We start from the raw sequence: 18,200 nt of genomic DNA on the forward strand, positions 1-18,200 counted from the left end.
GAATCTTGGCTCCTGTACACCCACCACCTGCATGTCCTCTCTCATGTGGCTGCTAAGAAGGAAATCTTGGAAAAAGACAATAAGCAGAAGTGATTGCAGTATATGATAGGTCATTAAAGAAGGAGACAGTGGCAGAAAATTACAAATCTGATATTTTTCTATTCACAAAGATGCCAGTATGTCAGAAGAGAAGCACATTGATGCCTGTTTGTAGCATTTTTGTTTAGCACAAGGGTGGCTATCATATCTCGGAATAACACTTCCGCCAGAGGTTAAGGGGAGCTGGTCATAATCGATTTAATTAACTACTGATGAGAAACATAAACAGATTTTGATTCATCACTCTGTACCATTAATAAACAATCTTAAGAAAAAAACCTTCATCTTTCAGCACAATAATGACTGCAAAGGTCTGCAGATAAAAAACCAACAGTATTAAACTGGCCACCTCTGAGCCCCAGCCTTTTTGCAATAGAAGCTGTGTGGGATCACTTAGACAGGGAATAAAACAAAAACAGGCTAAAAGTCAATAGAAACATTCTGGCAATTTTTAGTCAGCAGCTATGAAGAGTTTATCACAGAATGAAGCAGCTGTGAAGAGTTTCCTACAGAAAGACAGGACAAATTACACAGCAAAGCAAATTACTTAATTATTGCATTATAATGATGGGCACACAAAATGCTGACTTGTTTTAAAAGCACAAGTAATTGTCGATACGTTTTATTGTGGAAATGTCTATTTGTGCTTATTCTAATGAGGGGTAGATTGTTCGCAAGCAAATCAATTATTGCTGTCCAGATAACTAGCTTTAAGATACATTATCTGAAAGGCCTAAGACTTTTGCACAGTGTTGTATACTGCAATACCCATGTGGCCACACTCTGCACTGAGATAATGCCAATGAGGCCAGAATGTTTCAAACTAATGTGTTTATTAATTATAAACCACACAAGGGCAACACTCAAAGTACAAAAGTAGACAGAAAAAAATGAAAAAAACATTTGATTCTGTGTGCATTCCTACACATTTCTTGAATTCCCTTTTGTCTAGTTGGGCACCTTTTACTCTTTTTTCTACTCTACTACTGGTGAGCCTTATTCCTGAGCTTCTCTTCTGATTCCAGACCTAATGTGCCCTTTGAAAGTCAGCATTAAACCCCACACAGGATCACTACCATCACACACACAAAGTCAGGCAGGGCCTACGTAAAGGAACAACAATTTAGCACTCCCTCTAGTGGCTCCTAATCTCTTTACTGCCATAACCCTTCAGTAGATCTTATAGGAGTGAATTTTAAAGACATCGTCTCAACTCTTTTCAGATTGAGACCATATTTTCCACGTAACAGGCTTGAGGATGCTCTCTGACCACCTTTAGAAGCTGCCAGTGAGGAGATGCTCTGAGCATTTGCTATCCCACCCTTTAGACATCCTCAGAGAACACTGTATTTTTTCCAAAAACAGCCCACCTCTCTCTTTCGATTAACACTGCTAATTGCGCTTTTAGGGAACCTGTACTCCTAAATCGGTATATCTAGTTTCTCCGCAATGTGAGTCTCTATCCTGCATAGGTTTCAGCTGGAACTGCCTTTTTTATGTCATCCCTGTGGTGTGCCTATGTAGCTGGTCTTTGCTCTGCCACTGTAATCGAGACACAGACATCACCATGCATTGTGGAAACTAAAAGGACCACAGAAAAGTTATGTTGCTGTTTGGGCTTTATTCAACAACAACTTTCCAACCAGACTAAGTGCAACTGGGCATTATGTAAAATTACATTTTACAAATAGAACACCTTTACATCAAACATAACATATGTATATTTTATCAAACAATAGCCTACCTGAATAGGATGATGCAGAAAAATAAACACATTATTAGCCTCCCATCATATATATACCTGCTGCACTCAAAGAAGAAAAAGGGTGAACAAGTTGCAGGCCCTATGAATGTCATAAAGAAGAAAAAAATCTATTTTTATCACCCAAGCTGATTACTTTCACGTTACAGAAGAATAATTAGAATGGAAGCTCACGCTTTAACGTACCTCTCCTCCAACCAGACTAAGCTGGGCTGGAGAGAGGCATGCAATGCCTGCAAGTCATAACACATTAACAAAGGTCAATAATATATATACAGTATATAAAATACCAGAATAAAAATAATTTAACAAAAAATTATCAGGGCTGTGAGGAGGGGCACTACTATGAAGGGAGAGAACAAGGTGCATTTAAGGTGGAAAGATGCTTTGTTGAAACTGGATGCTTGAGATCAGTTCTTGTATTGTCTAATTCTAATGCTAAGAGAGAGTCAGAAGTCAATTAAAGTAAGCCAGAGGTGGCAACATCTTTTGGGAGCCAGGCAACATCCCATCCCAAGAAGGAGCACACTGGGTCCTGCTGTCTTTCAATATTAGCTGTGGCATACCGTCACCAGGAGTACTGACATTTTCAGCTCTTTCGGAAGGTTTAATAATATAAGGAGACCAGTGGCAGCACACAGAATAGATTTATTGCTCTGCCTTTCTTTAATACCACCTCATTGGTTTAGTTTCCTTTTAACAAACACAACCTTTTTGTATTCCCCTTAGCTTCTCTGTTTCTATTCTGTGTCTACGATGACTCAAGAGCAACCCATATTGTCTGCATATTTTGTGGATGCCTTGAGAGAGTGTGACGTAAGACTAGCCTCACTGTGCATAGCCAGGCTTGACCATCAAAGGGCATATAGAGGTGCACTGACGGCAGCCAAGAATGCATACTATGATGGAATAATAGGGAGAGACTATGATACCCAAGGGTTTGGTTCTCTGTCTTTAATAAACTGCCTCAACTTGCATCTGGCTTGATCACTTCTTCCACTGAAGAATCCCTTTACTTTTCCTTTGATTAAATAAAAAACCCTAAATAATTTAACTAATAAAGGTTCATCCCCATTTTGTATCTTGCCCTGTTTTCCCTCTCCATTCAGATCATTTTCTACATTTTCACCAGTTTCATTTACATTTACTAATGACATGCTCTGTAAGATAAGACATAACTACCTGTGTACTGTATTCCATCCTCACCACAATCGTTCAAATCCTGCCATCATGTCATAATCTGACATCATTACAACAATAACAAATACATCCCATAACCACTGTCCTTGTGACAGATACAACATAAAAAGTCTGGTCTTGATGCTGACCAATCTGAACAATTTTCAGCCAATCTCTCCATTTACTTACTCTGTCTAAAGTTCTTGAGTGTGTGTGGCCTCCCAACTCACCAGTTGCTTAACTTGTATAAGCTGATGAAGTCTGCCTGGTTTCAGGACACTGCAAAACTCTCAGTCTGCTCTGCTTTGACTAACTAATGATTTGCTTATGACAGCAGATTCTGGGCAAACCAGTGTGTTAATTCTGTTAGACCTCAGTGAAGCATACAATCACTAATGTAACACTAAATTACTTTGCTTTGCCTAAATTACAAATGAAGACATACAAAATGTTTATCAAGTTATATGCAAAATCTTACATCACAACAGTCGTGAACCGAGGTTCCACTGTATTGTATTTTTTAATTTCTGTGAACCGATTTGAGCAAGAGAAAGGTGCTATATGAAGAAAATGTATTATTATTATTATTATTGCTGTTGTTGTTATTATTGTAACACTTTAGTTAGATACTGCAAAAATGCATCTATAACTTATTTATTCTTACGTAACAAGACCTTAACAAAAGCTTCTTTAGGTCTCCATAATACTTATAAAACATCAGTAGACAGGTTGTTCATCTCTGTGCAGTGTGGCAAATTCACATGATGATAAAATGACTTGTTAATATGAATGATTCACAAGTCCAATACTAAATATGTAATATCATAGTAGGTCACATTGCAGAGATGAATAAACACTTCATTGATTCTTTCTTAATGTTTTGAAGACCCAACAAAGTGTTTGTTAAGGTCTTGTTATATAATAGTAAATTAGTAATAGATACATTTTTGCAGTACCTAAAGAGTTACCATTATTTTTACAGTGAATACAGAGTTGATTTTTTTGTTTGCATAATTCTGTATGAGTGCTAATATACTGTACTAGCTGTGTAAGTCCATGCTGTAAAAAGCCCGGGCACCTAGAAACCATGGATTCTGGTACTTCAATCAATCGATCGCATCGGTTGTGTATTAGCGGCTAAGTGAGATTCTCTTTGCTCAGTGGTTTCATTTTACCAACGTGTTTGCCTCCGTTGTCTATCAGTGGCTAAGTGAGTTTCTCTCTCCTCGGAAGTTTCGTTTTGCCGATATGTTCACCTCGCTTGCTTTTTAGCGGCTAAGCGAGTTTCTCTTTTCTTGGTAAACAGACATACATACTTCCTCGCGTAGATGTTTATATATAAGATATTTAACCGTTGGATAGATAAACCATTCTGTGATGATTTTAAACATTGTCCACCGCTAAAAATGAAAAACAATGAAAACTGTAATTTGTTTTTCTTTGCTTTTAATTTTTATACAACAAATTCAGTTCAGTTTAGTCCTATACAGTGTTCATTATTGATTATACACTCAAGTGCTTGCACAGATTTACACACAAAGTACGGCAGCAGAAAGTACATAACCATCCATGATTTGCATCCATTGTTAAAGGCAAATAAGGAAGTGGAGAATCGAAGAAAAAATCGAACGAATGTGAGCTCGCAGTTTTGCAACAGAAAACAGGCATTAAATCTTCATCTTAAACCTGAGCAGCTTCTCAAAACACTGGTTCTGTCAAGCAGATCTAGGAGCTCATTCACACAGGACATATTTCCTCCAACTAAGACACCATCTTCTGGGAGCCCTCGGATTTATACCATCCTGACCATAAGGGGCATAACTTTATTGAGTGGAGGCAGGACTGGGATACACTCCTTGGGTAGCTAATCAGAACTAAGGAGGAGAAAAGAAATGATATGTTTAGCACTGCCACTCTCTGTTTTTTCTGGTGGATTACTGCATAACTTATCCATGCCTAGAAGGTGATCCTCAGACACCCATGCACGACACCATTCATCCATTTAAATTCATCAATCCACATAACTACTTAAATCAACAAAAACTGATGTTTCTAAATTTACGAGAGATAAAAAGATCTTTTTATACTACTCTTGTTTCTTCTGCAGCTTCTCTGTTTAAGGTTTATTGTAAGAGGACCTCAAAATTAATAAAACATTTTTTTCTAAATTTATTATTATTATTATTATTTGTAGACATGCTGGCATGGCTTTATAACTGTGATGCTTCTGGTAAGCCCACTGGCACTAATAAACTAACTGGGTGTTTCAACAGGAGTTCTTGAACGCACCCTCACTTGTGTCGGTGAATTTAAATCCCTGGCAGCCCTTGAGACACTTTTGGAAGCCATTGATGTTAACAGATCACACAACCAAAACCTCCTGTGAGTATCTTGGCTTTTACACATTGAATGTATTAGCTTAATAAAAAAAAATAACAGCTACACCTCAAATAAATAAATTGATGAATGAAAGTTTTTATTAAATAGAGCCTTTCAAAAAGCATAGACATGCTGTAACTCCTGGCATATGTGAATTATGCACTGAAGAAATGTGCAAGAATACTAATTAAAGCAACAACAACATTTATTTATTTGGCACATTTTCATAGAAACAATTGTAGTTCAATGTGCTTTACAAGATGAAATAAAAACGAAATTAATATAAAACAAACAAACAAGATTAGGCAATGATAGATAGATAGATAGATAGATAGATAGATAGATAGATAGATAGATAGATAGATAGATAGATAGATAGATAGATAGATAGATAGATAGATAGATAGATAGATAGATAGATAGATAGATAGATAGATAGATAGATAGATAGATAGATAGATAGATAGATAGATAGATAGATAGATACTTAATTAATCCCCAAGGGGAAATTCACATGTTATATGTTATATAACAAAGAAAAAGCTACGGTCGGATGGCCAAAAGCAAAAAAAATACTCCAGTTAGGCTGGAGAAAAAAAAAAAATTTGCTGGGGTTCCAAGGCCAAAAGACTGTCCAGCCCCCACTGGGCATAACAACAATTTGACAAAGTGCTGATTTATTACTAGAAATGGTCTAGGAATAACAAAATGACAAATAGCACATATGAATAGATTAAGAATTAAAGTTCAGAAATGGAAGATTTGAGTCATTATCAGTATAGTAGGTACATCAGTCAAATAAAAATAAAATAATCCAAGATGGAAAAGGTTTTCAGGGACAGTTCACAAGACTCAGAAGAGCACTTTTAAAATGATAGTCTCATTTCTAAATGTTTATTCATCTGAGGATCTATAGCTTCTGCAGGCAAATCTGAAGAAAGCAGACATGAGAGATGCTGGAATTTAGAGTTTTTGTAAATCAGCAGCAGAGTTTTGCAGATAATAAAGTGTCATACAGGAGCCCATTGTAACCATCTGAGAGGCTATTGGTTAATTCATTTTGGTATGAATCAGGAACAATTTGTTACCTCTCCTTTGGCACTTTATATAATGTATTGGTACACAGAGTGATGTGGTGTACTAGATAAGAGTTAAGGTCAGTGGTTCAAAGAAGCCTCCAGCAGAATCTACAAAAATCAATATAACTGATTGTTCTTTAATTCTAAAAACATACATGTAAAATAAGCTTTACATTTCATAATTTCTGAAGTGCTTGGACTATAGAAAAGATGTAGTGCTGTGTAATTTACATGTTTATTGTAATGGACAGTGGTGCAATTGTTACCTTTAATGCCTTACAGCTCCAGATTCCTGCATTTAGATTCCAGGTCATGATATCCCTGGGTCTTAGTAGATTTTCCTTCAGGCACCCATTTTCCTCTACATCTTAAAATATTAACTGAGCTTTTTAAATATGGCCTGTGTCAGCAAGTATCTGCGTGTGTGTGAACTAATGTGTCTTCCAGGGTTCTTTACTGTCCTGTATCCAGTACTCTCAGGGTAGGTTTGAGTCCTCATAACTTGAAATTTATTAAGCAGGCTGGAAAAATGGATTACAGTAACTATGGGCAATGTGTTTGACTGCCTGACTTTCTCATTTCATTGTTTCCTTTTTCTTTTGAAGAAAGATTGTATACTCAAACGTTTTAGAGCAAGTGAGATGTTTTGAAATGAGACAGGCTAATACTTATAGTACTTATGACTTTCTGTGCTCCTCAGAATGATCAGGGAGAGTTACTTAGAGATTGCCTTACTTCTTCTCCATGAGGATGATGAGCAGACATTAACTCCTGGGAACAAAGGTAAAGCAAAGGTGAGTCTGTCTACTTTCACTGCAGGTCCTCTACTTGCATTCATTGTATTATAATATCTCTCCTCCTAGATGTTTGCTTGTCTTTGCTGAACTTCCTCAAACCTTAACAAATAAAACTGTGATTTTTGAACCATTGCACCAGCCCTGTCTCAAAAAATGTTTTTTAATACTGCCTTAGGAGCTAAGCTTTTGTAATTATTACTTGTATGAACGATACTTATAGGCTACAGAAATCACATAATTTCCTTTGATTATTTATGTAATAAGTATAAAGCAGAGTTCACATTTTCTGAGTATTATTTTTTCCACAGACTCCACAAAATATGTTACTTGCCTGGTTTGCTGTCCGAGCTGCTACACAGGTCAGTCTTAACTTTTTAAATGCTATCTTGTCCCATGTGTATGTTGTCATAAATTTAGCCTGGACCATATGAGGTTTATTTTATAAAAGTCGTCAGTTTTTTTTTGTAAAAATCCTTAAATAAATTTTCAAGTTGACTGCTGAGGGCTGGCTAAGCAAAGCCATATTGACTTGTGAAACTGCATGTATTTGTAGGGCTGGACGTTTAAGTCTAATTCAGCTCTAACTGTTACGTTTCCATGCCAGGGGTAAAAACAGCACAGGAAGAGTTTTGTATAAGTGTCTAGCAAATCATCTCTCTATTATAATAAAACAAATCCTGGGACGAGACGAGACTTTTTAGCCTGGGACAAGACGTGAATTTTACAGAGAGATACTTTCATGTCCTGTGAGACAAGACTTTGTGCCAAGAGATTTAACCACACCTGGGGCCGGAAATAAAACATAAAGAGTAGATGACAAAGTAGAGTAAAGAATTAAAAAATGTTGGTGCGATACACGTGCAGAGCAGGTTAGAGATTATGAAAGTAATAAAATTTGAAAGTCTCAAAAAATGATAGTAAAGATCGCATTAGTGCAAAAAAATGGAAATTATTACTCAGTGAAATAACAGAACAGCGAGAAGAGATCGAATATATTGTTCAGGTTTAAACTTTAAGTCGGAGACTTGTAGATCGTCTAATTCGTGAAAAGTAGTGTTTCTTCCCAATGAAGAGGCGTATCCGCGAGAATTAAAAGATTTGTTGTTTGGTGAAAGTGAAATCCACATACACGAGCGGCAGAGACAGAGGGGTTAGCGAGTGAAGCGAGCAGGGGATGAAGCCCCCCTAGTAATAATAAATATATTGGTCAACATTCATTAGGACAAGTTGCACTCCTGAAAGAATGCAGGCATCCACTTAGTGGGTTGCCCGTATACAGTATACAGAAGAAGGGCCAAGAGCAATGTTTAATTGTATGTGGCATTCATTAGAGGAAGGCCTACATCATAAATGCTTCACACTCTTAAAAATAAAATGGTTCTTTTTAGTCATGCCATAAGAGAACCATTTTTGGGTCACAAAAGAACCATGCACATGAAGGTTCCAGAAAAAACTTTTGTTTATTTTTCAATCCACAAATAGATTTAACAAATAAGCATTAATAGATGACAATTGATTTGCATGATTTTAAAAGGACTCTTACTGTATACAATTACACAAGCTAAATTCAGATTTGCTTTACCTGTCCGTATTCAGCAAGGTAGCCCAATGAAGATTTCTGCTTTGTCTACACAGGAACCTTTTCAAACCCAAACTAACAATTTCTATATGAAAAACCCAATCCATAATTAAATGGTTTCTTTGTCAAGCAATAGTTCTACAAGGAACCACACAACCCAGTAAAGCACCGTTTTATTTTTAAGAGTGCAGAAGTGATTATTCTTCTAGGCAACGGCATTGAGTATTCCAGAATCTTAACAGCAAATGACATTTCCGCTAATGAAAGTAAAGCTGCTTTAGCACAAAGTATATAATTGTTGTAATTTAGTCCCATCAACATTAATTACTGTTGGTTTGCCAGCACTACAATAGTTCACCTTTTATTAAAGACTAGTAACAGCACCCTGTGTTGCCCAGGTAGGTCATTTAAAGGCAGAACTATGTAACTTTTATTAAATAGTGTTTTTTAAATTGAATCCTCACAGAGACACATTAACTTAATTACTTTTATTTCAGGGCTAAAAATCTGGAAAGAAACAATGTCCTTAAAATTTACTGTGGTAAAACGGATTCTTCTCCAATCACCAAAAGTACCCCCAGGCTCAAAATGTTGGGTTCCAAAGGAGTCTAGTGACTCGTCCTGACAAAGTGGGATATGTGTGTGCAAAGGTTTGTTGACATTGGACCAACTTGTATAAACAACAAACTCACCCACACATCCACATTGAGCTTTACAATTTATTTTAGATACCAGTAACGGCAGTGTATTATCGTAGTATTTCCCTCTACTTACCCTTTACCTGTTTTTCCTCAAGAGTAAGTGTACTCGTCAAGTTCATTATCGGGTTGGTCTACTGTTGCACTTTAAGATTAACACACACATACATAGCTATATGCATACACACAGAAACTCAATAGTGCCCTGTGAATGACAAACACACAGCTGGTTAATCTCTAGCACTTTAAACCACACAAGTGGCTTATGAATAACACAACTTACCACTCTCCTAGGACTTCATGAGACTTACATACACACAGACCCTAACCACAACAGTGCTCCACGAATGACACACACATAGCTGGGGACACACACATAGCTGGTTAACCCTTAGCACTAAAAACCACACAAGTGCCTTAGGAATAACGCAATCTGTCACTCTTTCAGCATTTCAAGCTTACTTCAGACTTACTTATTAGCGGCACGAACAACATACGATGTTTTAAAGATATCTCAGACCTAAATATTACTTTTGGTCTACAAAAATACATTTAAACATGCAAGGGCTCAGCATCCTTGACTATAGGCCATTTATCAGCTAAGAATGCCTTACTTTACATATTGTTCCCTACTATTGAGTGGAGCTCTCACTCGCAGCCTTAATAAACCTCGCAGCACAGAGGTAATGGCAAATCTCCGGCTGCACTAGGTGCTCAAAAAAATCTAACATATTACTTCAATCACTCTATAGACATTAAGACAAAACATAGAAAGTTAAAAGCAGCATGGTATTTATTACAGGAATAATAATAATACCACTGGAACAAAGAATAATAGACAATAGGACTGATAGAAAATTCTGGATATATACAGTGATCCCTCGCTAGATCACGCTTCGACTTTCGCGGCTTCACTCTATCGCGATTTTTTCTCATACACGCTTACGTCACTACGCATGCGCTTTCTGAGAACTTTTATCTAAGCCCCACAATGGCCCTTTTTCTAAGCCTTCTGACAATGAAACTAAGCGTCGGAGGAAGATGCTTACCATCCAGGAGAAGGTGAAACTCTTGGATATGATCAAAGATGGCAATACCCTACAAAAGCCTCCTCACGCATATGAAAAGACAGCGCCAGCAACCGCCTATCAAGATGTTCTTCAGCCGCGCACCCAGACACCCACTGCCTACTCCTAGTACTCCTTCAGCGGAAGAAGACAACGATGCACCTGCTGAAGATACTGCACCACCTTGTCACGCTTGGGTCACAGATTTGCACAGAGACACAGGAGGTTGTAGAAAAAAAAGAACTTTATTGAAAGCACTGCAAACAAACATTTGTCTCTTTTCAAAAGTTTAAACGTGCTCCATGACAAGTCAGAGATGACAGTTCCGCCAGGAGCAGAGAATGTCTGAGAGAGAGAGAAACAAAACAACCAATTCCAAAGCTGAGAGGCGCTGCACAATACTTTTAAGTAAGCGGAGTACCGCGTGAGAGGTTTATCGCGCGTTATATATAATATATATATAATGTGAAGGTAGACTGTCAGCTGTTTCAGGGTTTTTCCCAGGAGCGTCTGTGTCCTCTGAGGGTGCGATCAGCGCTGCAGCTTACAACCTGAAGACTCTCCTACTGAGCTCGTGCCTTCATAGGTTAGTGGTTGTGTGTAACAACTGTGTGTGTGTGTGTGTAATTAAATGTACAGTACAATAATAATATGATATTTGTAACGTCTAATATGTCTTATTTTCACTTATTTTGTCTAATATATTGGGTAATACAAGTGTAATGGTGAATAAAGGGTGTTATTTCATGTCTAGAGGGTTCTAATAATGTTAAAAAATGTATTTAGAAGGTCGTAAACAGGTTTTCTATACTCTAACTGCGAAAATATTCGATTTATAAATAAAGAATCCTACTTCGCGAAAATTAATTTATCGCGGTAGAGTCTGGAATGGTTTAACCGTGATAAACGAGGGTTTACTGTATAGTCTTTAGAAAAAGCTTACGAAAAAGTTACAGATGACAAGGATTAATGTCGCATGTGGCTTGTGATCTAGCACTCGTAGTTGCTCATGATGCTTTTCTGACGACCAGTGACATCTTAGTCTCTTCTTCTTCCTCCCTCCTTCCTTACTTCCTTACTCACTTACTCCCTTACTATATTGCTCCTCAGATGAGGCATATATATTCTAAAATTCTACTGGGGTGTTTTGCAAGATGCGATTATTAGATATTCTGATTGACTGGCTGTCAATATGATGAATGAATTCACTGTCCGTTTTCCCAAACAATAAAACTTTTTATGTTCTCTGAGGTGTCACTATGTCTTCCTTTCCCAGGCTATAAAATAGATGTCCATCCTTTCTCAGGTTATAAAGTAATTGAGCCATCAGCATGTCTTCCTTTCTTTGTTGGAACGGCTGTTTCAAAAGTGAGATATAACTGGGAAGAAGACATGCTTTGATTTGTCCTGAATGTAGTTCATTTGTTGTCTTGTCTTGAACAAAATATATTGAAAATATAAACCAAAATGTACAGATTTTGTATCCCACAGCAGGCGGACTGCACGATAACATGCAGCGTATACATTAGTTTTCAACTCTAGCAGTCCACTTCTTCTCTTCTTCCATCTTTTCACGTTAAAATTGATTCAGTGTTTGTGTTGCAATTACTTAGTACATTTTCCTTAATTTTTCACTTAAGCTGGCACTTAAGTGTTCAATCTGCCTCAAGAATGATTTAAGATATGACGAGATAGAGGAAGTGATGGCGAAGTTGGTAGGAATGAGAACAGCGCTCATACGTATGTGCTGCGTGGCTGCCCTGCTGCAGAGAGTTGATTCTACAATAAAATAAAATAAAAATAAAAAGAAGAATAAAAATCATCACCCCGAAAGCAGACAGTAGAGGTCACATACTATATCTGTACCAAATTTCAGGTCAATAGTTCAAACGGTTTGCAAGCTACAGATAATTTAAAATCCTGGACAGACAAACGGACAGCCACAGTAGCATATTATATTAGAAGATGGTACACATATAGGATGTATTTTAAGGCAGAAAAGCTTTATCAACTGCTCCTATATGCTAGCATTCTGGAATCACCCTGAATCTTTCAGGTTTTTGATCAAAATTGATGCTTAATTTATCAAGGTACCATTACATTGATTTTTAAATATAGTCAAGATATTACAAATGGGGCGGCACGGTGGCGCAGTGGGTAGCGCTGCTGCCTCGCAGTTGGGAGATCTGGGGACCTGGGTTCGATTCCCGGGTCCTACCTGCGTGGAGTTTGCATGTTCTCCCCGTGTCTGCGTGGGTTTCCTCCGGGCGCTCCGGTTTCCTCCCACAGTCCAAAGACATGCAGGTTAGGTGGATTGGCGATTCTAAATTGGCCCTAGTGTGTGCTTGGTGTGTGGGTGTGTTTGTGTGTGTCCTGCGGTGGGTTGGCGCCCTGCCCGGGATTGGTCCCTGCCTTGTGCCCTGTGTTAGCTGGGATTGGCTCCAGCAGACCCCCGTGACCCTGTGTTCGGATTCAGCGGGTTGGAAAATGGATGGATGGATGGATATTACAAATGTTGCAAATGGATATTCCTTCTTAAAATGACTGACTTGTAATTTATTATTCACAAATGACTGAAAAGCCACCAAATAACAGTGTCATCTGCAGCAAGTGAAAAGAAAAGGTTAAAATGGGCAAAAGAACACAAACATTGGACTGTGGATTTCTGGATCATTTGAAACTTTTGCCCATTAAACCTTTAAATTTTATTTTATAGTTCCATAAATAAATACATTATAAATAAATCATTTCAAGAATGTAATAGAAACACCAGTAATATCTTGGCTATATTTTTAAAACAATTCAGTGGTACCTTGATTAAAAAAGTGCCAATTTCTTTCAAAAACATGTACAATTCTGAGTTATTCCAAACGTTTCAATAATAGAATAATGACAATCACCTATTGCAATGTTCAACCTATGAAGGTCACTAAGCATTGTAGCATTTAGAGATATCTATACTCTTTAATCTTCCAGCTACAAAACTTTTTCTTGCATGTAGAAGTGAAAAATTTTGCTAAGCTCACTTGCCCATCATCCCTCATCTTTTACCCATGTGTACCCCTGAGGTAATACTGGCTTATATGGATAAAGATTCAGACAGCCTCTCCAGAGAATATCAAAACATGTCAAGTAACATCCCCTTAAGAATCCTAGAGAATTATGGCAAATGAATCTTTCAATTAAAAATTTCAGAAAACAAATAGAAATGAACCATTCATGAAGTACACTTGATTTAAATTTTCACCACACACACACCGTAATTTAATTAAAAGTTGTTCATTGATCACATATATCTTGCCTAAAATTGTCTATAATGAACCCAGGACAAGATCAACCCTTTGACTAATGTCATCAAGTGCCTGCATTGCTAAGTCACATGTTTTGAGAATGCCCTACAGTAAACCACTTTGTACAAATATTTTTGTATATTTCTTGGATAACTTAAAATTTACAATTATTTTAATGCCTTAACAGCAATATTTAGTGTAATACCAGGTGAGATAAAATTGTGCTTTGAAAATTCCAATATCTTATTCAATTCTACATGAACAAAGACAGTATTTTGATCAGCTAAAGGAATTCCTATTGATCTTCTTGAACTCAGTGCGAAAGTGACCCTCTATATTATGTCAGATTGAAATAAAACCAAATTCTTTTTTCAAGTATCTATTCCAAATAGCTATTTGACAACAACTCATTAATGTGAACCTAAATTAAGCATGCCAGTCTGAACTAGTGTGGACGCTTTTGTGTTTATAAGAATTATTATGAACGCTTTGACATCAGTTTAGGCTTTATTTGTCTGGCACCTCCTGACTCTCCAGTATGAAAAAAACCCTGCACTGTTTGACGTGTCTTACTTAATGTCTAGTTATTCTAGATGTTGAACTTTTTAGGTTCACCCCTATTTGTGGCCCTCTAGACCAGAAAGGTCCAATTTTGTAGGTCATTTTGGACCGCATTTTGTGCAGGAAATTACACTCTTATGATAAAGTACTTATGGTAAACTACAAATAGTTGGGGGTCCGCATCAAAGACAGGTTGGACTAGTCTGGTAACACAGAGGACCTATATACTGTAAGAAAGGGCAGAATAAGCTCCTTTTTCTTAGGAGAATGTGTTACTTTAATGTGGGTAGTGACATCTTTCACATCTTCTACAACTCTTTGATGACCAGTGCAATTTTCTAAGATATGGTGTGCTGGGCTGGTAACATCACTTCAGGAGAGGCCCACTGAACCAACAGGCTTATTATAAGAGCAGGCTCAGTTATACGACATACTTTGGACTCTGTGGAAGTGGTAGTGTAGTAGAGAATTCAAACAAAGCTGAGTGCCATTATCAACACTGCTGCACCTTCTCTCTCTGACACACTAACACTGAGGACTTTCAGCCAATGAATTATTCAGCAGCAGTGTGTCAAGAAACAATACTGGGGTTCCTTTATACCAATGGCAATAGATCTGTATCACTCATGCTCACTGTGAATGCGACTGCTATTTCATTTTCTTCCTTTTTAGTAATTTCAGTGTGTGTTCAGACTAGTCTGTGTATATATATTTATTTATCTCTATTTCTTATTTATTTAAAGAGCTTCTGTAAAAAGCAAAATTTCCTCCAGGGGACAAATAAATTTCTATCTATCTATCTATCTATCTATCTATCTATCTATCTATCTATCTATCTATCTATCTATCTATCTATCTATCTATCTATCTATCTATCTATCTATCTATCTATCTATCTATCTATCTATCGAGTAAACCAATAGGTATCTTAAACAAAAAAGAATCAGAAGGACTTGAAGTTGTGCATGCTACATCAACTAACCCCAGGTGTTCACCCCTCTAATTGGATGCAAAACATTGAAAAAATGTGGATCAGTAATATAGGTATGTGGAGTGTCATTTTATGCTATTTTGAAGGTGATGATCATGAATATAATAATACTTTCCGTGCTATCCATCTAAGACTACTTGAAATCTAATCAACATAGATCTCAGCGTTAACTTTTGCATTGCACCATGCAATGCATATTTTATGTCTCTGTATGTCATCTGTTCAACAGATGGCCCAGATATTTTATTAAAATCAATAAAATAATCAATCTTAATATTTAGGGCACTTCTTATGGGAAAACTTATCGGTAGTAGACTGAGCTGCTATTGACACAAAGAGTATTTTAGGACATTAGCCAGGAACTGTATCAGAGATGTATTTGGTGAATCAAACAGTACTATTAATGAACCGATTGGTGAGCTCTACCATGTTTAGCCATAAAGGTAGAATATAACATAAACCATTAGAAATGGTTAGATATCTAGATCGATCAAACATGCCATTTCATGTAGTTTAATGAAGACTTTTGCCTGTGCAAGCAGGACATAAAAAGCGCCTTGCATATACAGAGAAGTTTCAAGCTACTGTTCTTCCAAAGATAGCACTGAAACACACCAATCAATAAACATTTTTTTTACAAATATTCACCCACACTGGGTCTAACAAAAAGGTTTTTTTCATGGATGTTTTTATTTTTATCAGGCAAGTGAAGCCAGCATCCAGTGTGCACTGCTGACTGGAGTACAGAATGAACAGGATGCTCCCTTTGAGCCGCCACCCATGAAGAGTCTGCCTGATTTTGTGGTCAGTGACTTGCTGGATTCGTACCATGCTTATCTGTCAGGTATGAGCTACAGCTACAAAGAGATTTGTGTGTAATATCAAAAAAAGTAAACTACTCAGTCTTACATAGTATATTAATTTTTCATACAAATACAAATAAAAATTAGCAATTGAAAAAAAAATTAATTGACCGAGTTCTTGTGACACTTTAGATAGATAGATAGATAGATAGATAGATAGATAGATAGATAGATAGATAGATAGATAGATAGATAGATAGATAGATAGATAGATAGATAGATAGATAGATAGATAGATAGATACTTTATTAATCCCAAGGGGAAATTCACATACTCCAGCAGCACCTTACTGATACAAAAAACAATATGAAATTAAAGATTGATAATAAAACAGGTAAAAACAGACAATAACTTTGTATAATGTTAATGTTTACCCCCCCCCCCCCCAACCCACCCCCCCCCCCACTCCCGGGTGGAATTGAAGAGTCTCATAGTTTGGGAGAGGAACGATCTTCTCAGTCTGTCAGTGGAGCAGGACAGTGACAGCAGAGATGACACTGTTTAGTGGATGCAGTGGATTTTCCATAATTGATAGGAGCCTGCTGAGCGTCCGTCGCTCTGCCACAGATGTCAAACTGTCCAGCTCTATGCCAACAATAGAGCTTGCCTTCGTCACCAGTTTGTCCAGGCATGAGGCGTCTTTCTTCTTAATGCTGCCTCCCCAGCACACCACCGCATAGAAGAGGGCGCTCGCCACAACCGTCTGATAGAATATCTTCAGCATCTTATTGCAGATGTTGAAAGATGCCAGCCTTATAAGGAAGTATAACCGGCTCTGTCCTTTCTTACACAGAGCATCAGTATTGGCAGTCCAGTCTAATTTATCATCCAGCTGCACTCCCAGATATTTATAGGTCTGCACCATCTGCACACAGTCACCTCTGATGATCACGGGGTCCATGAGGGGTCTGGGCCTCCTAAAATCCACCACCAGCTCCTTGGTTTTGCTGGTGTTCAGGTGTAGGTGGTTTGAGTCACACTATTTAACAAAGTCCTTGATTAGGTCCCTATACTCCTCCTCCTGCCCACTCCTGATGCAGCCCACGATAGCAGTGTCATCAGAGAACTTTTGCACATGGCAGGACTCCGTGTTGTATTGGAAGTCCGATGTATATAGGCTGAACAGGACCGGAGAAAGTACAGTCCCTTGTGGCGCTCCTGTGTTGCTGACCACAATGTCAGACGTGCAGTTCCCAAGACGCACATACTGAGGTCTGTCTTTAAGATAGTCCACAATCCATGCCACCAGGTATGAATCTACTCCCATCTCTGTCAGCTTGTCCCTAAGGAGCAGAGGTTGGATTGTGTTGAAGGCGCTAGAGAAGTCTAGAAACATAATTCTTACAGCACCACTGCCTCTGTCCAAGTGGGAGAGGGATCGATGTAGCATATAGATGATGGCATCCTCCGCTACCACCTTCTCCTGATATGCAAACTGCAGAGGGTCAAGGGCGTGTTGAACCTGTGGCCTCAGGTGGTGAAGCAGCAGCCTCTCCATGGTCTTCATCACATGTGATGTCAGAGCAGCAGGCCGGAAGTCATTCAGCTCACTAGGACATGATACCTTTGGGACTGGGGTGATGCAAGATGTTTTCCAAAGCCTCGGGACTCTCCCATGTTCCAGGCTCAGGTTGAAGATGTGCTGTAGAGGACCCCCCAGCTCCGACCTTCAGCAGTCGTGGAGATACTCCATCTGGACCCGCTGCTTTACTGGCACGAAGTCTCCTCAGCTCTCTGCTCACTTGCGCTGTTGTAATTATGGGTGGGGATGTCTCTCCTATGCTGGTATCAGCAGAAGGATGTGTGGAGGGTGCAGTACTCTGAGGTGAGAGTGAGAGTGGGTTAGGGTGGTCAAA

The 18,200-nt window shown here is 38.1% G+C and overlaps 1 protein-coding gene across 3 annotated transcripts in view; it reads left to right on the forward strand.

Annotated features, from left to right (window-relative positions):
• The window catches only part of cfap54 (cilia and flagella associated protein 54), a 212,851-nt gene that overhangs the window by 163,947 nt on the left and 30,704 nt on the right, over positions 1-18,200 (forward strand). For 2 of the 3 annotated variants that reach the window (XM_051924377.1, XM_051924375.1), the window contains exons 59-62: positions 5,314-5,422; positions 7,199-7,292; positions 7,604-7,654; positions 16,184-16,325. In XM_051924377.1, coding sequence (XP_051780337.1) covers positions 5,314-5,422; positions 7,199-7,292; positions 7,604-7,654; positions 16,184-16,325 — 396 coding nt within the window. Of the gene's footprint in view, positions 1-5,313; positions 5,423-7,198; positions 7,293-7,603; positions 7,655-16,183; positions 16,326-18,200 lie in introns of those variants that run through there. The other variant, XR_007934367.1, reaches the window with a different exon arrangement.

The sequence above is a fragment of the Erpetoichthys calabaricus genome, chromosome 1 (genome assembly GCF_900747795.2).
Source record: "Erpetoichthys calabaricus chromosome 1, fErpCal1.3, whole genome shotgun sequence".
NCBI lineage: Eukaryota > Metazoa > Chordata > Cladistia > Polypteriformes > Polypteridae > Erpetoichthys > Erpetoichthys calabaricus.